This window comes from Gouania willdenowi, chromosome 3 (genome assembly GCF_900634775.1).
Source record: "Gouania willdenowi chromosome 3, fGouWil2.1, whole genome shotgun sequence".
NCBI lineage: Eukaryota > Metazoa > Chordata > Actinopteri > Blenniiformes > Gobiesocidae > Gouania > Gouania willdenowi.
The window spans coordinates 3,326,176-3,351,265 of NC_041046.1; the positions used below are offsets into that span (position 1 = coordinate 3,326,176).

At 38.2% G+C, this 25,090-nt stretch overlaps 1 protein-coding gene across 1 annotated transcript in view; it reads left to right on the top strand.

Annotated features, from left to right (window-relative positions):
• LOC114459862 (coiled-coil domain-containing protein 102A-like) overlaps window positions 1–17,097 on the top strand; it is a 19,069-nt gene extending 1,972 nt beyond the window's left edge. Inside the window, exons 2-6 of the mRNA XM_028442011.1 lie at window positions 11,445–11,867; window positions 13,390–13,680; window positions 16,248–16,498; window positions 16,611–16,719; window positions 16,989–17,097. Of these exons, the coding sequence (XP_028297812.1) occupies window positions 11,517–11,867; window positions 13,390–13,680; window positions 16,248–16,498; window positions 16,611–16,719; window positions 16,989–17,018 (1,032 nt within the window). The 5' untranslated portion in view covers window positions 11,445–11,516 and the 3' untranslated portion in view covers window positions 17,019–17,097. The remainder of the gene's footprint in view (window positions 1–11,444; window positions 11,868–13,389; window positions 13,681–16,247; window positions 16,499–16,610; window positions 16,720–16,988) is intronic.
• The last annotated feature ends 7,993 nt before the right edge of the window (window positions 17,098–25,090 follow it).

Consider the following 25,090-nt stretch of genomic DNA (forward strand, 5'->3'; position numbering starts at 1 on the left):
GCTGATTAATAACTGGTTAATAACTGATTAATAGCTGTTTGTAGTCATTAATAACTGTTAATAGCTGATTAATAACTGGTTAATAACTGGTTAATAGCTGTTTGTAGTCAATAACTGTTAATAGCTGATTAATAACTGGTTAATAACTGATTAATAGCTGTTTGTAGTCATTAATAACTGTTAATAGCTGATTAATAACTGGTTAATAACTGATTAATAGCTGTTTGTAGTCATTAATAACTGTTAATAGCTGATTAATAACTGGTTAATAACCGGTTAATAGCTGTTTGTAATCATTAATAACTGTTAATAGCTGATTAATAACTGGTTAATAACTGATTAATAGCTGTTTGTAGTCATTAATAACTGTTAATAGCTGATTAATAACTGGTTAATAACTGATTAATAGCTGTTTGTAGTCATTAATAACTGTTAATAGCTGATTAATAACTGGTTAATAACCGGTTAATAGCTGTTTGTAATCATTAATAACTGTTAATAGCTGGTTAAAGCTGGTTAATAACCCGTTAATAGCTGGTTTGTAGTCATTAATAACTGTTAATAACTGGTTAATAACCAATTAATAGCTGTTTGTAATCATTAATAACTGTTAATAGCTGGTTTGTAGTCATTAATAACTGTTAATAACTGGTTAATAACTGGTTAATAACCCGTTAATAGCTGTTTGTAATCATTAATAACTGTTAATAGCTGGTTAAAGCTGGTTAATAACCCGTTAATAGCTGGTTTGTAGTCATTAATAACTGGTTAATAACCGGTTAATAGCTGTTTGTAGTCATTAATAACTGTTAATAACTGATTATAACCGGTTAATAGCTGTTTGTAGTCATTAATAACTGTTAATAGCTGATTAATAACTGGTTAATAACCCGTTAATAGCTGTTTGTAGTCATTAATAACTGTTAATAGCTGATTAAAGCTGGTTAATAACCCGTTAATAGCTGGTTTGTAGTCATTAATAACTGTTAATAATTGGTTAATAACTGGTTAATAGCTGTTTGTAATCATTAATAACTGTTAATAGCTGGTTAAAGCTGGTTAATAACCCGTTAATAGCTGGTTTGTAGTCATTAATAACTGGTTAATAACTGGTTATAACTGGTTAATAGCTGTTTGTAGTCATTAATAACTGATTAATAGCTGTTTGTAGTCATTAATAACTGGTTAATAACTGATTAATAGCTGTTTGTAGTCATTAATAACTGTTAATGGCTGATTAATAACCCGTTCATAGCTGTTTGTAATCATTAATAACTGTTAATAGCTGATTGTTAACTGGTTAATAACCCGTTAATAGCTGTTTGTAGTCATTAATAACTGTTAATAGCTGATTAATAACTGGTTAATAACCCGTTAATAGCTGTTTGTAATCATTAATAACTGTTAATAGCTGGTTAAAGCTGGTTAATAACCCGTTAATAGCTGGTTTGTAGTCATTAATAACTGTTAATAGCTGGTTAAAGCTGGTTAATAACGCGTTAATAGCTGGTTTGTAGTCATTAATAACTGTTAATAAATGGTTAATAACCGGTTAATTGCTGTTTGTAGTCATTAATAACTGTTAATAGCTGATTAATAACTGGTTAATAACTGATTAATAGCTGTTTGTAGTCATTAATAACTGTTAATAGCTGATTAATAACCCGTTCATAGCTGTTTGTAGTCATTAATAACTGTTAATAGCTGGTTAATAACTGGTTAATTACCCGTTAATAGCTGTTTGTAATCATTAATAACTGTTAATAGCTGGTTAAAGCTGGTTATTAACCCGTTAATAGCTGTTTGTAGTCATTAATAACTATTAATAACTGGTTAATAACCGGTTAATAGCTGTTTGTAGTCATTAATAACTGATTATTAGCTGTTTTGTAGTCATTAATAACTGTTAATAACTGATTAATAACTGGTTAATAACTGATTAATAGCTGTTTGTAGTCATTAATAACTGTTAATAGCTGATTAATAACTGGTTAATAACCGGTTAATAGCTGTTTGTAGTCATTAATAACTGTTAATAGCTGATTAATAACTGGTTAATAACTGATTAATAGCTGTTTGTAGTCATTAATAACTGTTAATAGCTGATTAATAACTGGTTAATAACTGATTAATAGTTGTTTGTAGTCATTAATAACTGTTAATAGCTGATTAATAACCCGTTCATAGCTGTTTGTAATCATTAATAACTGTTAATAGCTGATTAATAACCCGTTCATAGCTGTTTGTAATCATTAATAACTGTTAATAGCTGATTAATAACTGGTTAATTACCCGTTAATAGCTGTTTGTAATCATTAATAACTGTTAATAACTGATTATAACTGATTAATAGCTGTTTGTAGTCATTAATAACTGATTAATAGCTGTTTTGTAGTCATTAATAACTGTTAATAACTGATTAATAACTGGTTAATAACCGGTTAATAGCTGTTTGTAGTCATTAATAACTGTTAATAACTGATTAATAACTGGTTAATAACCGGTTAATAGCTGTTTGTAGTCATTAATAACTGTTAATAACTGATTTTAACTGGTTAATAGCTGTTTGTAGTCATCAATGACTGTTAATAACTGATTTTAACTGGTTAATAGCTGTTTGTAGTCATCAATGACTGTTAATAACTGGTTAATAACTGGTTAATAGCTGTTTGTAGTCATTAATAACTGTTAATAACTGGTTAATAGCTGTTTGTAGTCATTTATAACTGTTAATAGCTGATTAATAACTGGTTAATAACCCGTTAATAGCTGGTTTGTAGTCATTAATAACTGTTAATAGCTGATTAATAACTGTTAATAGCTGATTAATAACTGGTTAATAACCCGTTAATAGCTGGTTTGTAGTCATTAATAACTGTTCATTACTGGTTAATAGCTGTTTGTAGTCATTAATAACTGTTAATAACTGGTTAATAACTGGTTAATAGCTGTTTGTAGTCATTAATAACTGTTAGTAACTGGTTAATAACTGATTAATAGCTTTTTGTAGTCATTAATAACTGTTAATAACTGGTTAATAGCTGTTTGTAGTCATTAATAACTGTTAGTAACTGGTTAATAACTGGTTAATAGCTGTTTGTAGTCATTAATAACTGTTAATAACTGGTTAATAACTGGTTAATAGCTGTTTGTAGTCATTAATAACTGTTAATAGCTGCTAATAACTGGTTAATAACGGTTAATAGCTGTTAATAACTAGTTAATAATGGTTAATAGCTGTTAACTGGTTATTTACTGTTAATAGCTGGTTAGTAGCTGTTAATATCATCAAAAATATTGGCACATCTGTCAGATAATGAACTACTTCTCCCAGAAAACTGTTGAAATGACAAATACGTTGGTATTCACATGTTTATTACTTTTGTTTGCATTAGAACGACATAAAAAACAGAGAAAAAAGCTGAATCTGATTTAATTCTACACAGAACTCCAAAAATGAACTGGACAAAATTATTGTCACTCTTTCAAAATTGTAAGAAATAATTGTATTTTAAGCATGTGATGCTCTTTTACCTGGTGCTGGTAATAATCATACATGCAGACAGTTTAAATGGAGAACAGTTGACTCAGCGTTTGTGTGTCTGTGTACCTCACTGAGCATGGAGATAACAAAGAAGAGCAAAGAATTGTCAGAGGATTTGAGAACCAAAATTGTGGAAAAGCATGGACAATCTCAAGGCCACAAGTCCATCTCCAGAGATGTAAATGTTCCTGTGTCCACTGTGTGCAACATCATCAAGAAGTTTCCAGCCCATGGCTGTTGAATGGTGGATAAAGAACCTCAATCTACTTCCAAACACATTGAAGCTGACCTGCAGACACAGGGTACAACAGTGTGAGCTCCTACTATCTGTCACCATCTGAATGAGAAGGGACGCTATGGTAGGAGACCCAGGAGGACCCCACTGCTGACACAGAGACATAAAAAAGCCAGACTGGAGTTTACCAAATCCATCTGGGAGAACGTTCTGTGGACAGATGAGACCAAAGACCTTTGTGGTAAAGAACATTGTTGTACTGTTTACAAAAAATGAAATGAGGCCTTCAAAGAAAAGAACATGGTCCCAACGGTCAAACATGGCAGAGGTTCACTGATGTTTTGGGGTTGCTTTGCTGCTTCTAGCACCAGATGCCTTGGCTGTGTGCATGGCTTCATGAAATCTGAAGACTACCAAAGACTTTTGGGACACAATGTAGGGTCAGCGTCTGACAGCTGAGTCTCTGTTAGAGGTCATGGGTCCTCCAGGAGGACAATGACCCAAAGCACACTTCAAAAAGCATCCAGAAATGGCTTCAGACAAAGCACTGGAGTGTTGTGAAGTGTCCAGTCATGAGTCCAGATCTAAATCCCATAGAACACCTGAGGAGAGATCTCAGAACCGCTGATGGGAGAAGGCACCCTTCAAACCTAAGGAACCTGGAGCAGTTGGTAAAAGAAGAGTGGTCCAAAACTCCAGTAGAGTACATTACTGTACATCACTGATGTTTAAAGCCATTGATAACAGTTATTTCTTCCAAAGGTGTGCTACCAGATATTTTTGGAGTTCTGTGTAGAATAATATCAGATTCAGCTTTTTTCTCCGTCCCATTTAACCTGCAGTCAAAGGGTTAATAACGGCTAAGAAATGCTTTTAGAGCTGCTGTTTTTGGGCCTTATAAATACCATTTTATGTTTTTCCAAATTCAGTTTTTTCCACATTAATAGTTTTAAATTCTGTTTTTTTCATATTATTATTTTCAATATTTGATCAATTTCTTCAGAAAATATTGGTTTTCAACTCCTGTGAGAAAACAAAATAATAATAATAATAATAATAATAATAATAATAATAATAATAAAGAACCATAATTGAACAAAAATGCATGTAAAAATAAAAGTATAATTTAAATGTATGTGTAAGCTCCAATTGAAAGATATTTTATGATTGTGTTAGTTTGATCTTTTCTAAATGTGATTATAATCATCATGACATCATTTGTATTTAGTAATAATCACATATTAAAGTTGGGTGTGTCCATCAGGAACTCAGTAGAACTCTAAAACACAGCAGCAGTTTTTCTCCGAGTCATTGTAACATAAACATGTGAGGCCATATTTAACCTCAGGAAGTCAGTCTGAGGTCGGGGCTCCGCCCACTCTGAGCTACAGTAGCAGAATAGCTCAGTAACTACAGTCTGTGGTCAGACTGACACGTAGCTGTGTTTACCTTGCTCTCCATCTGGTCTACAGCCTTCTCCCCTAACGTGTGTGTAGCTAGTGTTGGTGTCATCTGCAGGGTCACTGGAGGTCACAGTCAAACCACACACACTTCAGACTTATTGTCTTACACACACACACACACACACACACACACACACACACACACACACACACACACACACACACACACACACACACACAGCATGGGGGCATCACAGTGGGTGCATTAGGAGGTCAGGGGACCCCCACTCTGGAACATTTTTAAATATACAGTATAACCCTCTGGTTGGAGGTTTAACGTTCAACTGGACGCACGCACACAGGAAAAAGGTTTATTATTATGTATTTTATTTGACAGAACTGGTTCAGTGCTGATGGTCATAAAATATATAAACAGCGGCGCGGGGTGACCCCTTCTTGGGCGGTGCCTTGCGGGGCCGGGGTCTGTGGCACCTGATTTTAGCAATAACTATTCCAGGTCCTTCTGGCCTGGGGTCCGGTCCCTGCTGGCTCTGGGCCCGCTAGCTGGCGCCCGCCGACTGCCCGTTCGGCACAGCTCTGGCCGTCTACTGGGCGTGGGCCTTGGCTCCTCTACTGGTGTCTTGGGCGGGTGGCTCTCTGGGTCCTCCCCTTGGGGGGCCTTGGGGTTGGGGTTGGTGGCGGGCTGCGCTGAGTCCTCGGCTGCTTGGTGCTTTCTCGAGTGTGTATGTGGGGGGCGGTGGCTGTCTCTCGGCTTGGGGTCTTAGGGGCATCTTGGGGGCTGCTCGGCCATGGGGGGGTTGCCTAGGGCTCCTTGGTCCCCACTCTTTCTGCTGGCCTGGCTGCATCTTCGGGTCCAGGGCGGTGCTTGGGTTTACAGTAGTGGTTCTTACACATACACTGGTCTATGATGCACTGACATGTCTTAGACTGTAGATAAAACTGGGCTTAACTTTAGACACTTTGATCCTGAATACCTGCTTTAGGTTTTACCACTCACTCCTTCTCTCTGTCTGGTCACCAGATTGGTTTGATTAGGGGCGACCGTGGATCAGGTGGTAGAGGGTCGTCTTCTGATCGAGAGGTTGGGGGTTCAATCCCAGTACCTGACTATGTGTCGAAGTGTCCTTGGGCAAGACACTGAACCCTAAGTTGCTCCCAGTGGTCGAATAGTGCCTTGCATGGCAGTCCTGTCCCTTTGGTGTGTGAATGTGAGAGTGATTGGGTGAATGAGCTGATATGTAAAGCACTTTGAGACTGTTTCAGTGGTGATAAAGCTCTATATAAATCAAGTCCATTTACACAACACAATATACACAACTACAACTACACATCTCACTCTCACTTTCATTTTCTACCTTGAGTCTCTCTCTTTTTACATCCTCCCTTTAACTCACTCAGTGCCATTGACGAGAAAACTTGTCATTTTCGTTTTTTCACAGAGATTACTAGAAAACACCCTGGCAGAGGTCACTCATCAATATCTAAGCTGTAGTGTGATGTAGTGACCAACTGTGCCCTGAAGGTGGCAGCAGCGCACCTTTAGATCAGAGACTAGCCACTGATGCTACCATTAGCTAAGGAGGAAGAAGCAGGGATGAGGGAGATTATGGCGCTACAGAGTGATATTGTGACGTATCCATCAGCTCACAGCACCACATACTAACACAGAACATGTGGACCTGAGTGGATTATTGATTATGTTGCCATCGTGATCGCGGGTCATCTCTGCGTGTCGGGAGGAAGAACAAGTTACGTCTGTGTGATTGACAGAGGGGAGCAGATACATAAATACAGTAAGCCTGTGAGCCAGATAGCAAAATAATAGGTGACATATGCAGAGCTCAGAGAGAGAGGAAAGGAGTTTATGAGACAGAAAATGGCGGCATGAGAAATGATGTTGATGTTCCCACCAGCGCACAGCAGACCAGAGCATGTGACACTCTTTAAAAAAAATTTAAAAAACGGGGAAAGCAGTGACACTCTGCATGTCCGTGAGAAGCAGGAAGTGGCGTGTGTGCAGACTGATGGGGGAGAGACTTGAAGGAACGCCAAAATACAGTAAGAAATCCATTCAACTCTGACCCAGATAGATAAATAATAATAGTTTTATCATCAAACGCCTGGTCTCAGTGCTTTTTTAAATGTTTTGTTCAGATGTTAGAGTTGTCACTATAGCAAAAAAAATAGCTTTAAAGTCACTGACAGGGTTTTTTTTTTTTAGAAAAAGGCTTTTTTCTCAGCTTTTTGCTCTGAAACTAAAGATTCAATCTTTCAGAATCTGGTGTCAGATTTCAGATAGTCATAGTAGACAATATTCTGTGGGTCTTTAAAATCAGTCAAAATGCTCAAAAACGGCTGGTACTGAATGAGTTAATAAAGTATTTGTTACAGTTCCTTAAGGAGGGCTGGTGATGGTCTTTTATCTTTCATTGTCAAAAGAATTCCTTGATAAACTATTCAAAACAATGCAGTTTAATTAAAAATAAATCCTGAATGAAATAAAGGAATAATAAAAATGAAGAAGAAGTCTATTAATTTAAATTCTGGCTCTACAGTAAACTATGCTAAACTACATAATAGTTCCTTTTCTTTTTAAAAGTGAAACTGAAAAAGTATTTTGTGCCTTAACAATTGGTTTAAAACAAATCTCATATCAAAGAAATAATATAAATAAACTATGGCTTTCATTCTCTCTCTCTTGTTTCTCTCTTTCCTCTCTGTGACCTCTGACCTTGGATTTCACACGTTCTTTATTTCTCACCTCTTTAATTTTTTCTTATGGAAGCCAACATGCTTCCACACTTCCGATTTAAAACACGGTGGTGCGTCCTGAATTTTAAATTCTAAATAGATATTTCCCTCTGATGTTAAGTACTGCAATTTCAATTTCATGTGAACCGTGACTCCTTTGAATGGATTTTTAACTGTCTCACGATTAATCTTTACATCCCTACATAAAAGGTATGAAATGAATTAATCTAAAAATAAAGCCTTAATTGTCATTAAAATGTCTTAAATCAATGTTTCATAAGTTTCAAATTCTAACACAAAAGTATGATTTTATGATTGTAATTAAAGTCACATTTCAAAATAAATGGTAACATTTGTTTGTCATGTTGTGTATTTTTGTGTGTTTACTTTGGGGGTCATCACTAGACACTAGAAGAGAATTACACAAACCTTATGTATGTAGTTATTTAAGTTGGTTTTAAATTTGCTTTCAACAGGCATTAAAAAGTGTTCAAACATTTTAGAATTTAACTTGACTAAAGCTTTAGGAACTCTGATTACCTTTGTATTCAAACAAAGTACAATAAAGTGTAAATATAAACATACATTTAGAATTGTAATCATAATGTACAAGTTAAATGTAGATAATTCAAATAATGTTTCATAAATTCAAATTTACCGGATCATAACTTCTTTACAAACAACTTAAACCAACCATTAACTTAACGTAATCAAAAATATAATCCTCACTAATAAATAAACTGTACTTACAATGAAGTCATTCAAAAGACCCACAGCCACCAAACAGGAAGCCCCGCCCCCTCAGGGTTGTATTATAGTGAATGATGATTGGTTGAACCAAAGAAGAAGAAAAGCACTGGTTGCTCTCTGCAGTGGCTCCACCATGTGGAGCCGAGGGGAAATGTAGTTTTTTTTAGTTTTTAACACCTTTCAAACACTATTTCCTGCATTTTTAGGTCAATCTAGTGAAGAAAAGCTGAAGATTTTTGAATCTATTTTACAGCCTTACTTTAACCCTTATTTTTGAACTAATGAAAGTTGTGTTAATTACATTTTTCTTCATTCACTGAGGTCACGCCATGGGTGAAGATGATACATATTGTTTCTGATTAAAAAAGGAAAAAAACTACAGAAAAGTCTATATACAGTGTGGGGGCCAAAATCAGAGCGGGGGGCCCCCTACAGGTGCAGGAGAGAACCTCTTTACACAGACTGGATGACTATAGATCATTATAGTCTAGATATTTACTGTCTGACTGCAGCTTCATGTAAACACACACCATTCTGTAAACACTGTGTTAGTGTTTTTATTTCACTCAGAAAGAAGGTCTACTTTGGTTTGGAGCTTCAGCACACACATACACACACACACACACACACACACACACACACACACACACACACACACGCACGCCCATGCACACACTCACACACACACTCACTCACACACACACGCCCACGCACACACTCACACCCACACTCACACACACACACACACTCACTCACACACTCACACACACACACGCACACACACACGCACACACACTCACACACACACACACGCACACACTCACTCACACACACACACACGCACACACACACACACGCCCATGCACACACTCACACGCACACACTCACACGCACACACACACACACACGCCCATGCACACACACACACACACACATGCACGCACACACTCACTCACACACACACACACACACACGCCCATGCACACACTCACTCACACTCACTCACACACACACGCCCACGCACACACACACACACACTCGTTGGATGATGTCAGCAGTGTTTTCAGGAGGAAACGTCTTCTCCAGATGTTGGGGTGGAGCAGCAGATGGTGGTGGTGGGCGGAGCCAACACACTGTTGTGTTCTTTACATTGACAGTAGAGCGTCACATCTGTGCTGTGTTTAGTCTCACAGATAGACTGCACAGCTGTGACTGTACGCTCCGTGTGAGGTAGTTTGTTGATGGTGTTAGATGTTCCACTGGGGGCTGGTCTACCTCCTGATGGGGTCTACTCCCACTAACTACTGCCATGATTATGTCACTAATCTCTGAATAATGTTAGAATGTTCTATCCAGGTGCTCATGGCCAGCCCAACACAACGGTTTATTGATGTTCCACATCCCACCTACATGACATTTATGGGAATAGAATATTATATTATGTAAACAAAACAAAATGCAGTTTATACATTATTTATAGTTTTTTAGAAGAATCATTTTTCCACGTAAAACATGATTACAAATCATTACAGATGGCATTAGATGATTCAATTCAACTTTATTTATGTAATGCCAATTACACCAATAGTCATCACATAGCAGAGTTGGGGTCAATTACATTTTTAAATTACAATTATGTCTTCAATTACCCATGTTCAATTACAACTCAATGATGCTTACGTTAACCGACGTTTTTTCCAATTACAATTAAATTTACAAATATTCATGAAAGTTAATTACAGTTAAGTTCTTAATTACTACAGTTCAATAACAATTTATCCCAATTATGTAACCTTCCTCTTGTGTTAGCTTTCTGTTAGCATCTCTAATGCTAATGGGTCAGTGTGACCCATGTCTTAAATCAGCTGTAAAATACACTAATAAGTAATAAATATTATATGTCATCTAATTAGTTTCTAATCTATTGATGACCTTGTTAGGATTCCTAATCAATGAACATATTGGTATTAATATTTATCGTGTGGTCTGAGCTGATAGATACCAATATATTTATATTTGTTTTAAAAACTGTAAAACGATCCCTAAGAGAACTGACTGATAGTGGGAAATGTTGATCTGCAACATTTTAAAAATAAATCCTGTTTTTACAAGTTTGGCCTAAAACCTTTGAAAAGTTACTAAATGATATAAAAAGTTACTAAATGATATAAAAAGCTTCTAAATGATCTATAAATCATGCTGAATGTTTCACTTCAATAGAAAACAATGGATGTTTACAGGCAGTGGGGCTGTGTGACATCATCAGTCACATGATTTAAAGATGGAGGAACACAGGCTGTAAAACTGTAAAGTAGTCCTATTTATAAAAGTTAATTAATGATATTGTTCACAATAATGTGTTTTATTAGACATAGATCTACTAATAAGGTTTTAGAACACATTTATAAAAACAGGAGGAGCCATTAATAATAATAATAACCATATATGTGTGAGATATAGAACTATAACATGGTTCCACAGGTTTGCTTTGATTAAATTGTATTTGACAGTTTTTATTGAATTTCCATGGCAATTACTATTATAAAGTTAATTACTGAATTCAATTACAATTACAACAGCAACAGATTTTTTTAAATTACAGTTATGTCATAACTATAATTAATTATCAATTAGGTGATTACAATTGTAATTGGGAAGCTTGAAATGTGTCAGTGTTCCATGTTTTCTTCTGTCTTCTCAAACGCCACCTGTGATTGGCCGATGTCTCCTGTGTTTCCAGGATGCTCATTGGACAGGAGGGAGATGCTCCTCTGAATCACCGTGAACCTCCCTCTTCATCGTCTCCTTCATCATGAACCACACCCCCAGCCCCCACCTGTCTGAGGGGGGCAGGTCAGCCAGAGGAGGTCTGCTCTGCGATCCGGACCGAGGGGCCCTCTCCCCGGACAGCTTCGGCCACACCCCAAGCCCCCCCGTAGACACCCCCAGCTCCAGCCCCCCCCTGCTGCTGTCCCCTGGTCTCAGCAGCTTTGCTCTCAGCTCTCTGGGGGCCATGGGGGAGGGGAGTGGGGGGGACTGGGAGAGCAGGGAGGAGCTGAGGCTCAGGGAGCTGGAGGAGGCTCGGGCTAGGGCGGCTCAGATGGAGAAGACCATGAGGTGGTGGTCTGACTGTACGGCCAACTGGAGAGAGAAGTGGAGTAAGGTGAATACATATACTGTATATATACTTATATAGGGTTACACATGGTCTGTTTTCATCTCAGGGTTTTCCTCATTCCTGAGATGAAGTCACATGGTTAAGGAAAGGTGTTAGGAGACTTCCTAAAGGAGTTAGGGAAAGGACATCACGTTGTTAGACTATCAGACACTCTTCCACTAGGTGACGTAATAATAATAATAACTAGAACTAGAAGCAGTTATTAAAGGGGGCCAAGCCTTCCTGCGCCGCTCGACCCCCAGGTTTCGCGGAGCCCGTGGAAGTACGTCATGAAGGATGACGGCTCGTGGCGAGCGTCAGGACACAGGCCAACGTGCCATTTGCTGTGAACACGTGGATATGAAGTTCATGAAGATATGATTTAAAATGTGAAAGTTACATTCCAAAATGTGTTTGCACCCATTATAGCGCCACCTAGTGGCTATAGTTGCACGATATTGACGGTACCCTGCGGTGTCACATTATCACGGTTCCTACTATACCATAAATTCTACACGATGGTTCAACCGTAGATTACGATACTACTGGTACCAGTTTCTGCTACATAACGCTGCCTCTATTCTCCTCCTCTCACTGCACAGTCTAAACTCACTGCATGATATTCACTTGAAAACAAACCAACATGGCAACCGAACTCCACAGCTGCTGAATGATTGGCTGTTTGCCTGTTACTGGTGACGTACAGAGAGATGATAGGCTGTTTCTGCACGCTGGGTCCGCCCCTCTGTTAGCTGATTGGCTGTTCGTGTGTTTCTGTCAGCATGAAGGAACTGAAACTCACATCAAAACAAACAAAAAGCTAAAGTTCTGTCTCTCCTGGACACGTGTATGTCTTACAGTCACAAACACTAGACAACACATGGTAGAAGCACCAGGCCTGAGCGGTGAGTCTACCGTCGTCGTCGTCAGTGGCGTCACTAATTTTGCTAAAAAAACCAAACTCCAAAAGTCCCATTAGGAACTATTTTGTCTTTAAATGAGACAGACGGTAAAACAATAGGAGATCTACTGTGCAGGCGCTGTCACCATTTATAGGAGCAAAAGGAGGAACACCTTTTTTGTTTATTTTTTAGATATTTACAATGTACAAACAATATTTAATAATTATATACATACAAAGGAGGGGTCACATCCAATCTCATAAAACACCAGTGACGTCACCCAGAAAATGCACAAATCTAGTTTTCTCAGGGAATCAGTTCCTGTTTATTGTATTTTATCCTCTATGGTTTATTATGTTGGAGAACAAGCATTATTGTCAAATAGATTTTTATTTTCTTTTTAAATACAGTGGATTTGTTATCCTAAGTTGATTATTTATGTTCATGTACTATTATCATGCACCAAACAACACTATAAGTAATTAATCAATATTTCTAACTTGTACAAATACAATGCAGTTCATAAAAATAATAACAATAAAAAAGGCTTCAGTATCACGATATTATCCAGAACCGTGATACTTTGGTATAGTATCGTGGTTACTCATTTTGGTCTCGTGTTCCAGGTGCGTGCAGAGCGTAACCGATCACGTGATGAGGTCCGTCAGCTGAGGCAGCGTCTGGACTCTCTGACTAAAGAACTGAGCAGTGCGAGGAGGGAACGACAGGAACTGGCCTCAGAGAACGAGCTGTTACGGCAGGAGAGGCAGCGTCTCCATGGAAACCACACAGGGGAGCCCCCCCCCTCACAGGTCCAAGCTGAGGCCCCGCCCCCACCTGCAGAGAGAGCAGCTACATGTCCAGAGGCAGAACCTGTCAGGGACGTGGACTTTGATGGACTGAAGCTCCAACATAAGGTGAGTCTGAGGAACACCTACACTGAATAGTTAATAGTGTGTGATCAACCAGTGTAGAGGTTCTCTGTTCTTTGTCCTGTTTTAATGTGAACCATGTGCTAATAATAGCTACATTTGGACTCAAAGGGACTTCCAGGTGTTCATGAGTAGTTTGAACTTGTTTTGATCTGAATAGTAGCCTCACCGTCTATCAGTGGCGGCTGCTGGTCTTTCATGCAGGGGAAGCTCATTTTCTGCCTACTTCAGAAAATGTATCTGTTTATTTAAATGTGAATTCTAGTAGAATTCACATTTTGTTGTCAACAACTATTTGTAGATTATCACGCACGCACACGCGTAGCTGCTGCGCGCTGGAGTGTGAGTGTTTGGTGAAAAGTCTCACAACACAAGCAGTAACAGTCTCCACAAACACCAAAAACAGACACTAGGTTTGTCAGAAGTTGATTCGCTATGAGAGGATCAGCAAAGTCTCCGTGTCAACACAGAGCAACGGACTGAAATATTTGAAAAACCCGCCTGTGTGCTTACAACGTCATACTCTCTGATTGGCTCATTTCGCTGTCAATCAAAATTGAATTAGCCTGAGACAGATCATCCAATCATCATCCATTATTCCAGCGTCCGGAACAGACAGATCCAGCCCACTGCTCCATAGACCTCCTGTGAAGCCCGGCGTCCGATGGGCGGGACTAAGTGCGTCATAACCGAGCATTTATCCAATGAGCGTCTAGTTTGACTGCAGTGGATCAACCCCTAAATCCTGTCCCATTGAAGTCAATTGAAGCTGAACTTCACCACTGTTTATTAACACTGTGACGCTGCGGTAATGAATGAAGAACGTCACGCTGTCACTGTCAGTTTCCTGTTATAAGAAGCTGATTCTGAACTAAACATACATGTGTTCTGTCATATATTTAGTCAATGAAATGTACACACAACACTACATATTTGACCACTGATTTTAGGGGAAGCTGAGGTTCCCTTGTAGTCTTAAAGCATCCGCCACTGCCGTCTATTTAATACAGGAGATCTGATAGGATGGCCCCGCCATCACCCGAGGACCCCTGTAGTCACTTTGCTGCCCTGATGCTGCCTGTGTGCATCCTCCTCTTGGTAACCATAGATACCGTCCAATATAAACAGTGAGCTACATAATCTAAACATGGTGTGTTTCCATAACACTACCAAAATTACTGAGGGTTCAACATAATAGATCATTTAAAGTCAAACAGTGTGTGTGATTTCCCTGGATTCATTCTATGAGACATGTGCCTGATAAATGTGTTTGTTCTTTTTACTCATCTTTATATTTTTTGTTTGGTGTATTTTTCTGTGATGTATGTTTTTTGGAGTTATTTTGTGTGTTTTTGGAGCCTTTTTGTATATTTTTGTGCATTTCTGTTGTCGTTTTGTGTACTTTTTGTTTAAATATTGTTTCGTTTTTTGTTTTATTTCACTCATTTAGTATATTTTTATTATAAATATCTTATGTGTGGTGAGGATGTGTTGTGAGATGGCTGCTGGCTCCTCCGTGGGTTCTCACACACGCACGAGCATCAGCTGAGCACATGCACATACTCCGTCACAGGTTGTTGAAACTCTTCCGTTGTCGCAACTCTCTCTCTAAATGTCTCTGTGTACTTTTAGCATCTACATCCAAGGTGCACATTTGGTTACAGAGCACATGTTGAAAATATCAGTGTTTATAACGCTGTATCCACGGAGAAATGTGCATTTTTTGCTGTTACCTTTCAACACAGCCGCGGCCATTGTCCGTCAATAACTTCCGGGTCCCGTCCGTTCGGTCTAAACAGCGAACGGTCAAACAAACATGAAAATAAACGTTTTGAAATGTCATCACCAAATAAGGAAGAGAAGTCCTCAGGAGCACAAAACGTGTGAAAGAGTCTTAAACTATCTTCCTCTCTCTCACTCGTGTGCCAGCGTGTAGGTCTGGTGCTACTACAGGTCTTCAGCAATTGGCTCTGGTCGCACACGTGACTCTAGCTCGCCACTGTGATTGGCTCTGGCACAGACCAGACAGAGCTGTGCAGTGAAATAGATATAGATGGTGCAATAGCACCCCCTCACTCTGAGGTCAAAAGCTGAATAGGTTTCACTTCTGGGTGAACATGAAAGTGTCGTCTGGGTGAAATAAAATGAAAATAAACAGTTTGAAATCACCAAATTACTCCAAAATAACGGATGCACACACTTGGAGTATTTGGAAGCCGTTGACAAAGTTTCAGGTCAAACAGGCCCCACGTCGAGGAGATATTTGCTTGACAAACACACACACGCGCACACACACACACACACACACACACACACACACACACATACAGACCTTTCTTGTAGTTTCTTGCATTATAGTATAGATAGTATAGATATAGATAGATACATTTCTCCATCACATTTCAGGGACCCCAACTCTGTTAATAAATAAATAAATAGAAAAGTTGAATGTTCCACCATGAAGTTGTTCATTTTAAATACAGTGAAGGTTCTATATGAGTCAGGCTTGTTTCTAGACCATTCCATTGGTCACATGTTTTCCTCTCTGTCAGAACCTGGAGCTGCTGGAATCCATGCTGCGTTCCACAGCTGAAGGTCCAGACCTGCAGGAGGCGTGGGACGCTGGCAGCGCGTGCAGCAGTAGTAACCCCGCCTCCTCACGCCTGACCTCCGCTCTGAGCCGACAGGAACGCAGTCGTCAGCTGTGGGAGGACATCAGTATGGTGGAGGAGGAGTCTAGTAAACTCACCGCTCTGCAGCTACGCCTGGACGAGTCCCAGAAGGTTCTACAGAAGGAGAGAGAGTAAGAACCAGCATTCATTCATTCATTTGAGAACCAGTGTTCTAGGGAAACCTTAGCTGTGATCCAGGCCATCAGAAGCACTATGATGTTGATGAGTTCTGTGTGTTTGCAGAGATAAACTGGCTCTGAGTAAGAGCATTGAACGACTGGAGGCTGAACTGAGTCAGTGGAAACTGAAACATGAAGAACTCAGCAAGAACAAACAGGAAACCATGAAACAGGTGAGGAGTGGTGGAGTGACATCATCACAGCATTAGATAAAGCACCCACTATATCCACTCAGTCCTACAAAGCATGAGTTAATATCTTCTCAGTGAATGTGAAGCTGCTGCATCGGCACTAGAACCTGTACATAGACCGTAGGTTTGGTTAGTTCTGGTTTGGTTTCTATTCACACTCAGAGGTGATTCAAACCCTAAGGTCTCGTCGTTAATATTTGGTCATGTTTACACAATGTTTTGATTCTGTTTCCCTTTTTGTGTCTAAAAAGTTCCAGGTTCCCACGGCAACATTTTCATAGTGATCTGTGTTTATATGGGACCAGGGGTTGAAGCACTAAAGTGTGATGAATACATCCAGGATAAAGGAGAATACGTGGTTAGACTAAGTCTGGGCGGTGCTATCTGAGTCATGATAAAGAGACAAGGCTTAGTGAAGCTGTGGATGTTTGAGATAAGTGGGCGTTCACGGCTTTCTGAAGAAGACCATGAATACGATCACAGAATCACTGATGAAAGTATGGATCACAGACTCTCAGCTTTGTTTACACCTGTGAACAACTGATGAAGAAATAATAGACATGATACGGAAAAAAGGAACAGCGTTAATAGAGAGAGGCTGCAGACAATAGCCCACTGCCTTAATGCATAAATATCCTAAACATGTAGAATTAATAAAGTGATACAGTTACAGGGCTCGAGACTGTGAGTAAATTTGTCGCATGTGCGACTATTTTTTCAGTTTGTGCAAGTAAAAATTTCATGTGGTCGCATCTAGTGAGAGTGAAAATCCAAAAGGAGGAAACTTCCGCGTCCTGTTGAGGTTTCCTCCTGTGAATCAGGGTCTGACATGGACACTACACACGATGTCATGTCCCCAAACACACAGTCACCAACACTGGGGACAGACACGGTCTGTGCTGTGTTCACGGACACTGGGACAAACACACACTGGGGAAAGGCATCAGGGCACGCAGAGAATCATCATGGAGGGACCAGAACTGATGACCTATGATGCCAGGCCAGATGTTCAGCTGTGGTTCTCCCAGGGTAGGGGTCTGCAACCTGCGGCTCTGGAGCCTCATGTGGCTCTTTGACTCTTTTGCAATACAGGTTAGCTGTAGAGGCTAAATCACCACGGTTACAGGTTAGCTGTGGAAGATAAATTACCATGGTTACAGGTTAGCTGTAAAAGCTAAATCACCATGGTTACTTGTCCTGGAAAAACTTGTCTGGCTTTCGGTCAACCAACTTGGGGAGAGTTTATCCAGGATAGCTGATTATTCCAGGATTTATCACTTAAACCTGGTTTTGTGCAACACCGTGTAGTAAGCATGTAGTAAACATGTAGTAGGCATGTGGTAAACATGTGGTAAACATGTAGTAAACATGTGGTAAACATGTGGTAAACGTGTGGTAAACGTGTGGTAAACAGGTAGTAAACATGTAGTAAGTATGTGTAAACAGGTTGTAAACAGGTAGTAAACAGGTAGTAAGCATGTAGTAAACAGGTAGTAAATAGGTAGTAAATAGGTAGTAAGCATGTAGTAAACAGGTAGTAAACAGGTTGTAAACAGGTAGTAAACATGTAGTAAACATATAAGTATGTGATAAACAGGTGGTAAACATGTAGTAAACATGAAGTAAACAGGTAGTAAGCATGTAGTAAACAGGTAGTAAGCATGTAGTAAGTATGTAGTAAGTATGTGATAAACAGGTGGTAAACAGGCAGTAAACAGGTTGTAAACAGGTAGTAAACATGTACTAAACATATAAGTATGTGATAAACAGGCGGTAAACATGTAGTAAACATGTAGTAAACATGTAGTAAACAGGTAGTAAACAGGTAGTAAACATATAAGTATGTGATAAACAGATGGTAAACAGGTAGTAAACATGTAGTAAACATGTAGTAAACTTGTAGTAAACATGTAGTAAACAGGTAGTAAACATAAGTATGTGATAAACAGGTAGTAAACATGTAGTAAACAGGTAGTAAACATAAGTATGTGGTAAACAGGTGGTAAACAGGTAGTAAACAGGTAGTAAACATGTAGTAAACATATAAGTATGTGATAAACAGGTAGTAAACAGGTAGTAAATAGGTAGTAAACAGGTGGTAAACATGTAGTAAACATATAAGTATGTGATAAACATGTAGTAAACAGGTAGTAAACATATAAGTATGTGGTAAACAGGTGGTAAACAGGTAGTAAACAGGTAGTAAACAGGTAGTGAACAGGTAGTAAACAGGTAGTAAACATGTGGTAAACATGTAGTAAGTATGTGATAAACAGGTTGTAAACAGGTAGTAAACATGTGGTAAATGTGTGGTAAACGTGTGGTAAACAGGTAGTAAACATGTAGTAAACATATAAGCATGTGATAAACAGGTGGTAAACAGGTAGTGAACAGGTAGTAAACATGTGGTAAACAGGTAGTAAACATGTAGTAAGTATGTGATAAACAGGTTGTAAACAGGTAGTAAACAGGTGGTAAACATGTAGTAAACATATAAGCATGTGATAAACAGGTGGTAAACAGGTAGTAAACAGGTAGTAAACATGTGGTAAACAGGTAGTAAACATGTAGTAAGTATGTGATAAACAGGTTGTAAACAGGTAGTAAACATGTGGTAAATGTGTGGTAAACGTGTGGTAAACAGGTAGTAAACATGTAGTAAACAGGTAGTAAGCATGTAGTAAACAGGTAGTAAACATGTAGTAAGTATGTGTAAACAGGTTGTAAACAGGTAGTAAACATGTGATAAATGTGTGGTAAACGTGTGGTAAACAGGTAGTAAACAGGTAGTAAACATGTAGTAAACAGGTAGTAAGCATGTAGTAAACAGGTAGTAAATAGGTAGTAAATAGGTAGTAAGCATGTAGTAAACAGGTAGTAAATAGGTAGTAAGCAGGTAGTAAACAGGTAGTAAACAGGTAGTAAGCAGGTAGTAAGCAGGTAGTAAACAGGTAGTAAACATGTGGTAAACATGTAGTAAGTATGTGATAAACAGGTTGTAAACAGGTAGTAAACATGTGGTAAATGTGTGGTAAACGTGTGGTAAACAGGTAGTAAACATGTAGTAAACATATAAGCATGTGATAAACAGGTGGTAAACAGGTAGTGAACAGGTAGTAAACAGGTAGTAAACATGTGGTAAACAGGTAGTAAACATGTAGTAAGTATGTGATAAACAGGTTGTAAACAGGTAGTAAACAGGTGGTAAACATGTAGTAAACATATAAGCATGTGATAAACAGGTGGTAAACAGGTAGTAAACAGGTAGTAAACAGGTAGTAAACATGTAGTAAACAGGTAGTAAACATGTAGTAAACAGGTTGTAAACAGGTAGTAAACATGTGGTAAATGTGTGGTAAACGTGTGGTAAACAGGTAGTAAACATGTAGTAAACAGTTAGTAAGCATGTAGTAAACAGGTAGTAAACATGTAGTAAGTATGTGTAAACAGGTTGTAAACAGGTAGTAAACATGTGATAAATGTGTGGTAAACGTGTGGTAAACAGGTAGTAAACAGGTAGTAAACATGTAGTAAACAGGTAGTAAGCATGTAGTAAACAGGTAGTAAACAGGTAGTAAATAGGTAGTAAGCATGTAGTAAACAGGTAGTAAATAGGTAGTAAGCAGGTAGTAAACAGGTAGTAAGCAGGTAGTAAGCAGGTAGTAACAGGTAGTAAACAGGTAGTAAGCAGGTAGTAAGCAGGTAGTAAACAGGTAGTCAACAGGTAGTAAACAGGTAGTAAATAGGTAGTAAACAGGTGGTAAACGGGTGGTAAACGGGTAGTAAATAGGTAGTAAACAGATAGTAAATAGGTAGTAAACAGGTAGTAAATAGGTAGTAAACAGGTGGTAAACGGGTAGTAAATAGGTAGTAAATAGGTAGTAAATAGGTAGTTAACATGTAGTTAACATGTAGTAAACAGGTAGTAAACAGGTAGTAAACGGGTGGTAAACGGGTAGTAAATAGGTAGTAAACAGGTAGTAAACAGGTAGTAAACGGGTGGTAAACGGGTAGTAAACAGGTAGAAACAGGTAGTAAACAGGTAGTAAATAGGTAGTAAATAGGTTTACTATTTTACTGTTTACCTGTAGTAAACAGGTGGTAAGCATGTAGTAAACAGGTAGTAAGCATGTAGTAAACAGGTAGTAAATAGGTAGTCAACAGGTATTAAACATGTAGTAAACAGGTAGTAAACAGGTAGTAAACATGTAATAAACAGGTAGTAAGCATGTAGTAAACAGGTAGTAAACAGGTAGTAAATAGGTAGTCAACAGGTATTAAACATGTAGTAAACAGGTTGTAAACAGGTAGTAAACATGTAGTAAACATATAAGTATGTGATAAACAGGTGGTAAACATGTAGTAAACATGAAGTAAACAGGTAGTAAGCATGTAGTAAACAGGTAGTAAACATGTAGTAAGTATGTAGTAAGTATGTGATAAACAGGTGGTAAACAGGCAGTAAACAGGTTGTAAACAGGTAGTAAACATGTACTAAACATATAAGTATGTGATAAACAGGCGGTAAACATGTAGTAAACATGTAGTAAACATGTAGTAAACAGGTAGTAAACAGGTAGTAAACAGGTAGTAAACATATAAGTATGTGATAAACAGATGGTAAACAGGTAGTAAACATGTAGTAAACATGTAGTAAACTTGTAGTAAACATGTAGTAAACAGGTAGTAAACATAAGTATGTGATAAACAGGTAGTAAACATGTAGTAAACAGGTAGTAAACATAAGTATGTGGTAAACAGGTGGTAAACAGGTAGTAAACAGGTAGTAAACATGTAGTAAACATATAAGTATGTGATAAACAGGTAGTAAACAGGTAGTAAATAGGTAGTAAACAGGTGGTAAACATGTAGTAAACATATAAGTATGTGATAAACATGTAGTAAACAGGTAGTAAACATATAAGTATGTGGTAAACAGGTGGTAAACAGGTAGTAAACAGGTAGTAAACAGGTAGTGAACAGGTAGTAAACAGGTAGTAAACATGTGGTAAACATGTAGTAAGTATGTGATAAACAGGTTGTAAACAGGTAGTAAACATATAAGTATGTGGTAAACAGGTGGTAAACAGGTAGTAAACAGGTAGTAAACAGGTAGTAAACATGTGGTAAATGTGTGGTAAACGTGTGGTAAACAGGTAGTAAACATGTAGTAAACATATAAGCATGTGATAAACAGGTAGTAAACAGGTAGTAAACAGGTAGTAAACAGGTAGTAAACATGTAGTAAGTATGTGTAAACAGGTAGTAAACATGTAGTAAGTATGTGATAAACAGGTTGTAAACAGGTAGTAAACAGGTGGTAAACATGTAGTAAACATATAAGCATGTGATAAACAGGTGGTAAACAGGTAGTAAACAGGTAGTAAACAGGTAGTAAACAGGTAGTAAACATGTAGTAAACAGGTAGTAAGCATGTAGTAAACAGGTAGTAAACATGTAGTAAGTATGTGTAAACAGGTTGTAAACAGGTAGTAAACATGTGATAAATGTGTGGTAAACGTGTGGTAAACAGGTAGTAAGCATGTAGTAAACAGGTAGTAAACAGGTAGTAAATAGGTAGTAAATAGGTAGTAAGCATGTAGTAAACAGGTAGTAAGCAGGTAGTAAACAGGTAGTAAACAGGTAGTAAGCAGGTAGTAAGCAGGTAGTAAACAGGTAGTAAGCAGGTAGTAAGCAGGTAGTAAACATGTAGTAAACATATAAGCATGTGATAAACAGGTGGTAAACAGGTAGTGAACAGGTAGTAAACAGGTAGTAAACATGTGGTAAACAGGTAGTAAACATGTAGTAAGTATGTGATAAACAGGTTGTAAACAGGTAGTAAACAGGTGGTAAACATGTAGTAAACATATAAGCATGTGATAAACAGGTGGTAAACAGGTAGTAAGCATGTAGTAAACAGGTAGTAAACAGGTAGTAAACATGTGGTAAACAGGTAGTAAACATGTAGTAAGTATGTGATAAACAGGTTGTAAACAGGTAGTAAACATGTGGTAAATGTGTGGTAAACGTGTGGTAAACAGGTAGTAAACATGTAGTAAACAGGTAGTAAACAGGTAGTAAACATGTAGTAAGTATGTGTAAACAGGTTGTAAACAGGTAGTAAACATGTGATAAATGTGTGGTAAACGTGTGGTAAACAGGTAGTAAACAGGTAGTAAACATGTAGTAAACAGGTAGTAAGCATGTAGTAAACAGGTAGTAAACAGGTAGTAAGCATGTAGTAAACAGGTAGTAAATAGGTAGTAAGCAGGTAGTAAACAGGTAGTAAACAGGTAGTAAGCAGGTAGTAAGCAGGTAGTAAGCAGGTAGTAAGCAGGTAGTAAACAGGTAGTAAGCAGGTAGTAAACAGGTAGTAAACAGGTAGTAAGCAGGTAGTAAGCAGGTAGTAAACAGGTAGTCAACAGGTAGTAAACAGGTAGTAAATAGGCAGTCAGCATGTAGTAAATAGGTAGTAAATAGGTAGTAAACAGGTGGTAAACGGGTGGTAAACGGGTAGTAAACGGGTAGTAAATAGGTAGTAAACAGATAGTAAATAGGTAGTAAACAGGTAGTAAATAGGTAGTAAACAGGTGGTAAACGGGTAGTAAATAGGTAGTAAATAGGTAGTAAATAGGTAGTTAACATGTAGTTAACATGTAGTAAACAGGTAGTAAACAGGTAGTAAACGGGTGGTAAACGGGTAGTAAACAGGTAGTAAACAGGTAGTAAACAGGTAGTAAACGGGTGGTAAACGGGTAGTAAACAGGTAGTAAACAGGTAGTAAACAGGTAGTAAATAGGTAGTAAATAGGTTTACTATTTTACTGTTTACCTGTAGTAAACAGGTGGTAAGCATGTAGTAAACAGGTAGTAAGCATGTAGTAAACAGGTAGTAAATAGGTAGTCAACAGGTAGTAAACATGTAGTAAACAGGTAGTAAACAGGTAGTCAACAGGTATTAAACATGTAGTAAACAGGTAGTAAACAGGTAGTAAATAGGTAGTCAACAGGTATTAAACATGTAGTAAACAGGTAGTAAACAGGTAGTAAATAGGTAGTCAACAGGTATTAAACATGTAGTAAGCATGTAGTAAACAGGTAGTAAACAGTTAGTAAGCATGTAGTAAACAGGTAGTAAACAGGTAGTAAATAGGTAGTCAACAGGTATTAAACAGGTAGTAAACAGGTAGTAAACAGGTAGTAAACATGTAATAAACAGGTAGTGAACAGGTAGTAAGCAGGTAGTAAACAGGTAGTAAACAGGTAGTCAACAGGTAGTCAACAGGTAGTAAACAGGTAGTAAGTATGTGATAAACAGGTAGTAAACAGGTAGTAAATAGGTAGTCAGCATGTAGTAAACAGGTAGTAAACATGTAGTAAGTATGTGATAAACAGGTGGTAAACAGGCAGTAAACAGGTTCTAAACATGTAGTAAATAGGTAGTAAACAGGTGGTAAACGGGTAGTAAACATGTAGTCAACAGGTAGTCAACAGGTAGTCAACAGGTAGTCAACAGGTAGTAAACAGGTAGTAAACAGGTAGTAAATAGGTAGTAAACGGGTAGTAAACGGGTAGTAAACATGTAGTAAGTATGTGATAAACAGGTGGTAAACAGGCAGTAAACAGGTTGTAAACGGGTAGTAAATAGGTAGTAAACAGGTAGTAAACAGGTAGTAAACAGGTAGTAAATAGGTAGTAAACAGGTAGTAAATAGGTAGTAAACAGGTAGTAAACAGGTAGTAAACATGTAAGTATGTGATAAACAGGTGGTAAACAGGCAGTAAACAGGTAGTAAACAGGTAGTAAATAGGTAGTAAACAGGTAGTAAACAGGTAGTAAACAGGTAGTAAATAGGTAGTAAACAGGTAGTAAATGGGTGGTAAACGGGTAGCAAACGGGTAGCAAACAGGTTGTAAATAGGTAGTAAACAGGTAGTAAATAGGTAGTAAATAGGTTTACTATTTTACTGTTTACCTGTAGTAAACAGGTGGTAAACAGGTAGTAAACAGGTAGTAAACAGGTAGTAAACAGGTAGTAAACAGGTAGTAAACAGGTAGTAAATGGGTAGTATACGGGTGGTAAACGGGTGGTAAACGGGTAGTAAACGGGTAGTAAACAGGTTGTAAATAGGTAGTAAACAGGTAGTAAATAGGTAGTAAATGGGTGGTAAACGGGTGGTAAACGGGTAGTAAACGGGTAGTAAACAGGTTGTAAATAGGTAGTAAACAGGTAGTAAACGCGTGGTAAACGGGTGGTAAACGGGTGGTAAACGGGTAGTAAACGGGTAGTTAACAGGTAGTAAACAGGTAGTAAACGGGTAGTACGGGGGTGGGTGGTAAACGGGGTGGTAT